The sequence below is a fragment of the Littorina saxatilis genome, linkage group LG10 (genome assembly GCF_037325665.1).
Source record: "Littorina saxatilis isolate snail1 linkage group LG10, US_GU_Lsax_2.0, whole genome shotgun sequence".
NCBI lineage: Eukaryota > Metazoa > Mollusca > Gastropoda > Littorinimorpha > Littorinidae > Littorina > Littorina saxatilis.
In genome coordinates this window covers 44,664,354-44,673,456 of record NC_090254.1, presented here as the reverse complement: position 1 = coordinate 44,673,456, position 9,103 = coordinate 44,664,354, and the positions used below count along the sequence as shown (strand labels likewise).

Here is a 9,103-nt window from a genome sequence, read left to right as displayed (position 1 = left end):
CTGGAAGTAATTAAACTAATTAGATAGGACTATATGTCAGCCTTTAAAAGCGTGACGATATAGCAAAACGGCTACAACAGCACACACTAAATACACAAATTATGCTTTGTTTGTTGGTTGGTTTTTTTTGCTTAACGCCCAGCCGACCACGAAGGGCCATATCAGGGCGGTGCTGCTTTGACACAAAACAGAAGTCGCAGCACAGGCTTCATGTCTCACCCAGTCACATTATTCTGACACCGGACCAACCAGTCCTAGCACCAATTCCATAATGCCAGACGCCAGGCGGAGCAGCCACTAGATTGCCAATTTTAAAGTCTTAGGTATGACCCGGCCGGGGTTCGAACTCACGACCTCCCGATCACGGGGCGGACACCTTACCACCAGGCCAACCTTCCGGTCACAAATTGTGCACGCCTGCACATTCGTCTGCTACGTCTGCAGCAACATTCCCGTGTACTGCACGTGGTTGTAATAAAATAAAATCTTATGTTTTATCAATTAGGTCTTTGTTGAAATAGTAACAAAATATGCATGTCATATTCAGCTAATCTGCTCCGACATCACACGCTAAATACAGAAATCGTGCACGCCTAACACATTCGTCTGTTTCTAATTACGGCTTTCTTGACATGAAAAATATATAATATATATCTATGTAATATGCAGGACAACGGCTGCAGCCGTACACGCTAAACACATGGACATTTTCAACTCATACAGCTTCAGCTGCTCTTTACCTAGACAAAACGACACATGTATCTATGGACAAAAACAAAACCAACACATACTGAACTCAATTACAAAAAGTCATTAAAACATGTAGTTTAACAACCACTATCGATCAGCAGCCACTAACATGCTCATCATCTCTTTCCTCCGCTGTGCAGCCATGCGACACGAGACAGCCAACTGTCGAAACCAGTCAACCGAGACACCCTGGATGACGTCACCATCCCACGTGACCGCGCCGCGCACCCAACCAATGCGGGACGGTCGTTTCGTCGCGTCAATAAATGCACCCCCCTGTATAGCGACAGGGACAGAAAGAAAAGGGGTGGGGACGTTTTTCCTAGGGGTGGGGACAACGGATCGCTTGGAGGACACGCAAGAAGGATTACTGTCGAGGAGGAAGGAAGCGAGAAAAGGACGGGGCGAAACTGAATGGAGCACGACGATTCTACACTTGTTGGACAAACACACTTTTACGGCACATTGAGAAAGCCATCGCTTCGCGTCGTCACGGTAGCGGAGAACGAGTCCTCCTCCACTTGAGACCACAGGTACGGCACTTGTTACCTGTGTGTTAGTGATATACTGCGAGTCCTTCAAAACCAAAACGAGAGTGCCAACGACAACATCTTTCACACAGGTGCAGTATTTGACACTCTGCATCACTGATCTTTTGCAGAACTGAACTGGTCCTAATACTCCTGCACTTGCTCAAGCTTGGAAATCCAAAACTCAAGAGAGAGAGAGGGTGTGTTTTGACGAAATCATTAACACATTACAGTCGTAGACATCTGCGAATAACGGACAACACTGAGCTACGATCTTCTTTGAAATCAGCAACAGAAATCCGTGGCTTCCACGAAGGTTCATGTATCATTGTGTAAAGCTTGAACCGTCCAAGCTAATCTTTCAGAAAACGCTGATTTTCTCCGACCGACATCGATAATCGTATAGCTATTGACACCTGTGCAATATTGATGCACTGAGCTATACGTGCTTCTTTAGAATCGTAGTTGGTTCACAAGTTTCTGCTGTTGCTAACAAGTACATCAACACAAGTAAGGCAATTTAAAAAACGCAATATCTGCGCCTGACATCAAGGTCAGTGTTACAGATGTTCTGAGCTGTCGGCTGAACCGGAACCGTGCTTGATGTAAAAGATGTCTCCGTTGTTGCTCAAGCTTTGACAGTCCTGAATTAGCTTTCAAGCAACGCTGGAATTCTCTTATCGCCGTCAATACGGGTCTAGCACCAAAGGAAACCAAAACAACCCCACCATGCAGGTCTAGTGAAACCGTGGTCTATCATATGGCTGCAATTATTGTCAGACGATCCAGTTTCACACGGAACTAATACAAACATCACATTACCGAAGGTCTAGTGAAACCGTGCTCCATCATCTGACAGCACCATTTTTTCAGACGTTGTAGTTTCCCTGGGAACTAATACGGACATTCGACTCCGGAAGTTCTAGTGTTACCGTGGTCTACCATTTAGCAGCTCATTTTTATCAGATTTTCTACACTACAGAAGGTCTTGTGAAATAGTGGTCTGTCCTCTGGCATTACAGTTTTCAAACGGTCTAGTTCCCACGGGAACTAACAGGGACATCCCACTACGGAGGGTCTAGTGAAACTGTGGCCTATCATCTGGCAGCACAATTTTGTCAGACGTTCTAGTTCGCAAGGTCTTGTGAAATAGTTGTCTAACGGAGGCATCCCAGTAGTTCAATCGTGGTCTATCATCTGGCTGCAAAAAATTCCAAACGATCTAGTTCCCAAGGGAACTAACAGAGACATCCCACTACGGAGGGTCTAGTGAAGCTGTGGTCTACCATCGGCGGAGGAAGCGCAGTAGACCGCGTCGACATGATGCTGGGACCGGGAGTGATACCTTACCATGTGGCGGCCACTCTTGGGCTGCTCAGACCCCTCGCCATGGAAGGTGATTGCTACATGTGTGTTTGTTTGTTTGTTTGCTTGTTTGTCTGTTTGGTGGGTTGGTAGTTTGGTTGGGTGCTTGTGTGTATGTATTATACTACCTAACCATGTGGCGGCCACTCTTGGGCTGCTCAGACCCCTCGCCATGGAAGGTGATTGCTACATGTGTGTTTGCTTGTTTGTTTGGTTGGTTGGCTGCTTGTGTGTGTGTGTGTGTGTGTGTGTGTGTGTGTGTGTGTGTGTGTGTGTGTGTGTGTGTATGTGTGTGTGTGTGTGTGTGTGTGCGTGTGTGTGTGTGTGTGTGTGTGTGTTCGTAGTATAAAATCAATTTCTCTCTTCTTCCTTTACTTTCTCTTTTATTTTCTCTCTCTCTCTGTCTCTATTTCTTTATCTCTCTCACTTTCTGTCTCTGTCTCTCTGTCTGTGTCTCTCTCTCTCTCTCTCTCTCTCTCTCTCTCTCTTTATCTCTCTCTCCTCTATCTCTCTCTTTCTCTCTCTCTCTTTCTCTTTCTCTCTCTCTCTCTCTTTCTCTTTCTCTTTCTCTTTCTCTCTCTCTCTCTCTCTCTCTCTCTCTCTCTCTCTCTTTCTTTCTCTCTCTCTCTTTCTTTCTCTTTCACCCCTTATTTCTTTCTTTCTTTCTGTCTTTAATTTTGTTTAGGTTTTTCTTGTTGTTGTTATTTGCATTATTGTTGTCGTCATTGTATTGTCTCCATGGTTGTCGTAATTGTTGTTATTAATGTCGTTATTATCTTCTTCATCATAACTGTAATCAATATTTCTTGAATCACAATCATCACTACTTTGAACCGCTTGAGCTCCCATGACGTTGTCCCCTTCTTCTCCCCGTTTATTCATTTGTTTCAACTAAGTTGCTGACTCCTAATCCGCCTTTCTATGAGCTTAATCCTAAAAATAGATACAGTCCTTCCAGTATTAAACGTTATTTTCCATGAACATTGACTGACGCGATCTGTGTCAAATGAAATGTTTTTGTGAAGAATATAAATAAATGTACTTTACCGATCCACTTTTGTTTGAACTACGTTTCTTTTTCACGAGTGTACGCACAAAAACATGCACTCTTTGGTCGTCTCGGTCAGCCGCCTAAATTTTCGGTTTTTTTCGGCCTCTGACGTCACGTGGCTCAAAGAATGGTAATCCAGTGTTACTGTTAGATTGATACATACACTTTTTGGCTCGCCATCTCAGATTACGTCAGACTTTTGCATGGGATAAGACCACTTGGTCACACACCAAAAATCTACAACCTGCGGGTGCTTTCTGTGCAGACTGGGATTTTTTGTATCAAATAATTTCTTTACAAAAAATAGTCATTGGTCACAGTTAGGTAAATATTTAGATACAGATAGACTGCCAATGTTTCAAAATTGCGAATCAAAAAAGAAGAATTTTAGGTTATTGGAGAGATATTAGCAAGGTCTACGAATGCATTTTAAGTTTGTGCCTGGTATTGGTGCAATATAATTTGTTTTTATTCTTTAACCAATATAGTCTATGGACCATTTCGAAGCTGGGTTGGGAGAGGGGAGGAAGAGATAGCAGACTCTCTGTTTCAGCGCACCGCGTGACACCGCTAGACGTGTGAAGATTTTCTAAAGGGTCGCTAGGCTAAATACTAATTTGTCTTTAGCCCCGACAATTTTGTACTTACTTTTGTCATTGATAGAGAATTATTTCGGGTATGTGTAAAAAAAATAGTACATCTCGCAGTGAAGAAGGTGTAAAGTCAAAAGGATGAAGAGGAATAGAAGATTGTGTGACGCAATTTGTTTACCATCTCTTTACAAACGATTATCGCTTGTTTTTTTTTTCATTTTTATTTATTTATTCATTTATTTATTTATTTATTTATTTATTTATCTATTTATTTATTTATTTATCTATTTATTTATTTATTTATCTATTTATGTATCTATTTATTTGTTTGTTTATTTATTTATTTATCTATTTATGCATCTATTTATTTATTTATTTTCTTATTGATTTCTTTATTTCTTTAATTGTGTTTGTTTGTTTGGTTAGTTGTTTGTGCGTTTATTTGTTTGTCTGTTTAATAATGTATGTATTTATTAATTTCTAGGTATTTCTCCATTCATCTTTTGATTAATTTGTGTATTTATTTTGTTTGGTAATTAATTACAAGGTTTATTGATGGATTTATTGATGGAGTTGTGTATTTGTACTATTAATTTATTTATCTACATTTTATTTCTGTATATGTTTGTTTATTTATCATTTATTGTTATTTTATTATTTATTTAATTACGAAGGTCTTTTGTAATATATGTTAATTAATTCATATATATATATATGATTGAATTTTTTTATTTTTTTTTAAGATTTCAAACAAGTTTTGGCAGAGCGATTAGTCTCGTCGCACCTTTGTGAGTGTGATGATCACACGTTAGTGATTCATTATTTTGACACATCCAGCTAAGTTTTCTCCGCATCTCAAGGAAAAATCGTACTACACCAATTAAAACAAACAAACAATCAGGAAAATCGCTGATAGAAATACAGCAATATTTTTCTGTGGATAAAATATAATTCGCGATAAAAATGGAAAGCTTGCCATGAAGTGTGCAAGAATTAGGTTTGTTAGAACAATTGCTGGAAGAAGCCTTCGTGTATTCTGAAGGTTTTTATGTGCGTATGTTTGGTTGTTAATGGTTTAAACAAAAAAGTATTCAGTTTAACATTAGGTGTGGGTTTTTTTGTATGGCAAATGCTCCTTTTTATGGCAAGATTAACCATACGAACATCATTTACCTGTAAATATACACGAATCCAAGAATCTTCTGAAATTATCTAGGTCAGCCCGGCTTCGACCTGTTATCAAAATGGCGACCGTGTATAGTAAACCATTGCTTTCACCGTTCATTTTTATTTTGTTTTCATAGATCATCATTCATTCTATTTAAAACAATATTTTAATTGTCTGGAGCACCTAAACGGTTTCATTCTATACTCGAAACAATAAAGCTAAGTTTTGTTTGCTCACGTTGACTTTACAGGTAGAATTGTCGGGAATCTACAAGAACACTGTATATAATCATTCAAAAAGGATCTCCGCTTACACACAGATAGAATAGTAGGGAGAGGGGGAGAGGGGAGGGGAGAGGGGGGATGGAGGGAGAGAAAGAGAGAGAGAGAGAGAGAGAGAGAGAGAGAGAGAGAGAGCGAGAGAGAGCGAGAGCGAGAGAGAGCGAGAGCGAGAGATAAGGGGGAAAGAGAGAGAGAGGGGGGAAGATAGAGAGAGAGCGAGAGATAGAGAGAGAGAGAGCGAGAGAGAGAGAGAGAGAGGGGGAGATAAAGAGAGCGAGAGAGAGCAAGAGCGAGAGATAAGGGGGAAAGAGAGAGAGAGGGGGAAGATAGAGAGAGAGAGCGAGATAGAGAGAGAGAGAGAGCGAGAGAGAGAGAGAGAGAGAGAGAGAGAGAGAGAGAGAGAGAGAGAGAGAGAGAGAGAACGAACGAACGAACGAACTTTATTACTCAAGGATGGAGATTTTAGGCTCACGCCAAGTCACGCCTGCTAAACCAAGGCATAAAAATAAAGACAAAGACAATAAAAGGACAATTGTCAATCGCCATCATACAGTATTACTAATTACAACATTATCTATACGAATACATAATGCATGATAGAACATTGAAATGTATGTATGTCAATATAATACAAAGGAAAAGAAAAGTCGACTCGCACACACTCGCGCGCCGCATGCCTGCAATCACGTTCGCACTCAATACAACACACACACTCACACACACACACACACACACACACACACACACACACACACACACACACACACTCACACACACACACACACACATACACACACACATACACATATGCGCGCACACACACACAGACATATACGCACGCACACACACAGACACACGCAGACACACACACACACACACACACACTCACACACACACTCACACACACACACGCACACACACACACACAACAACAACATCATCATCATCATCATCCTCATGATCATCGTCGACATCATTATCATCATCAACAAAATATATAGAGGTTAGTGTTAGTGTTCGTGACAACAGATATTTGCGAAGCTGCGCTTTGAATTGTTTAATCGTGCTTGACCCCTTTATCTCACATGGTAGCGAATTCCAAATTGTTGAGCCCGAAAACGCTAAACTGGTTTTTATAAAAACCAATACAGGGTAGCGGAAAAATTAATTTGTTTGAGCCATATCATTCTGTCTGTTGCTTTCTGAAATAATGATCGCATGTACTGTGGGGTCTCGTTTATTTGAACCTTAAACATTAAAAGCGCCTTATTAAATAATAACTGATCTTTAAGTGATGAAAAATTAAGGCTGCTAAGCTTTTGATCTGTTGATGTTTGCGGACCCGGCATGATAAGTTTAGCTGCGCGACGGTGAAGAGAATTTACTTTTTTAAGTGAACATCGCTACAACCATCCCAAAGTGTAGATGCATAATTCAGATGAGGTAAAATATGACCAAAATAAAACAACTTGAGTGATGAGGTATCAGCGTAATGCTTTAATTTGGAGAGAAGGAACAAGTTTTTAGATAAGGTTTTGGTAACACGGTTGAGGTGGGACTGCCACTTTAATTTAGCGTCTATTGTGACCCCGAGAACACGATGGCTGGTTACTTGCTCAATGGGTGACTCATTTAAACTGAGATGAAGATTCAGAGGAGCGAGTTGGTGTTTCTGTCGTGTTGTGATCACCATGCATTTAGTTTTGCCTGGGTGTATAATCATTGAGTTTTGTTTACACCAATCGAATATGTTGTTCAAACTCGTTTGAAGAGAGGTTTCAATAGATTGTAAACTTTTACCGGACGTGTAAAGAGACGAGTCGTCTGCAAAAAGGTCATTAATAACCGTCTTGTCTGATATATAGAGTGGTAGATGGTTAATGTAAATGCAAAATAAAAGTGGGCCCAAAACTGATCCTTGTAGGACGCCGTGCATTAGCCGTCCTATCGAAGAACGGTTACCATTAAGGGAGACAAACTGCGTTCTGTTCGCTAAATAAGAACAAAACAAGTCGCGTAAGGCGAAAATACAATATTTAGTCAAGTAGCTGTCGAACTCACAGAATGAAACTGAACGCAATGCCATTTTTCAGCAATACCGTATACTCGTAGCATCGTCAGTCCACCGCTCATGGCAAAGGCAGTGAAATTGACAAGAAGAGCGGGGTAGTAGTTGCGCTAAGAAGGATAGCACGCTTTTCTGTACCGATCTTTGTTTTAACTTTCTGAGCGTGTTTTTAATCCAAACATATCATATCTATATGTTTTTGGAATCAGGAACCGACAAGGAATAAGATGAAAGTGTTTTTAAATTGATTTGGACAATTTAATTTTGATAATAATTTTTATATATTTAATTTTCAGAGCTTGTTTTTAATCCGAATATAACATATTCATATGTTTTTGGAATCAGAAAATGATGGAGAATAAGATACACGTAAATTTGGATCGTTTTATAAATTTTTATTTTTTTTTACAATTTTCAGATTTTTAATGACCAAAGTCATTAATTAATTTTTAAGCCACCAAGCTGAAATGCAATACCGAAGTCCGGGCTTCGTCGAAGATTACTTGACCAAAATTTCAACCAATTTGGTTGAAAAATGAGGGCGTGACAGTGCCGCCTCAACTTTCACGAAAAGCCGGATATGACGTCATCAAAGACATTTATCAAAAAAATGAAAAAAACGTATGGGGATTTCATACCCAGGAACTCTCATGTCAAATTTCATAAAGATCGGTCCAGTAGTTTAGTCTGAATCGCTCTATACACACACACACACACACACAGACACACAGACACACACACACACACACACACGCACATACACCACGACCCTCGTTTCGATTCCCCCTCGATGTTAAAATATTTAGTCAAAACTTGACTAAATATAAAAAAGGTAAGTAGGATGCGTCGCCTAAATAACAAGATAATTTCTTTAACAGAATTGTGTGATCAACAATATCAAACACTTTCTTAAAATCAAGGAAGACGGCGCAGACTGTTTCCGAACGGTTAATGGCAGAGAGCCATGTATCGCATAGTTTAACGAGAGCTGTGTGACACGAATGTTTAGGGCGAAATCCTGATTGAGATGGTGCGAAAAGACCACGGCTTTCCATGTGCAGAAGCAAGCACTTTTGTACATGTTTTTCTAATGGTTTTAATAGAACAGACAATAGCGACATTGGCCTAAAATTGCTTATGTCGGTTAAGTGTTTTGTTTTGGGAAGTGGAATTACTTTTGCGGTTTTAAATATGTCTGGAAACACATTTCGGTCAATACATAAGTTGTACGCTTACGTAATTGGCTCAACAAGAAAGGGTAACGCTAACTTGAGTAAGGAAGCGGGTATGTTATCGG

At 40.0% G+C, this 9,103-nt stretch overlaps 1 protein-coding gene across 1 annotated transcript in view; it reads left to right on the top strand.

The window, feature by feature from the left end:
- Positions 1 to 1,101: 1,101 nt before the first annotated feature.
- Positions 1,102 to 9,103, top strand: part of LOC138977879 (paired box protein Pax-7-like) — a 51,313-nt gene continuing 43,311 nt past the window's right edge. Inside the window, exon 1 of the mRNA XM_070350485.1 lies at positions 1,102 to 2,676. Coding sequence (XP_070206586.1) covers positions 2,601 to 2,676 — 76 coding nt within the window. The 5' untranslated portion in view covers positions 1,102 to 2,600. The remainder of the gene's footprint in view (positions 2,677 to 9,103) is intronic.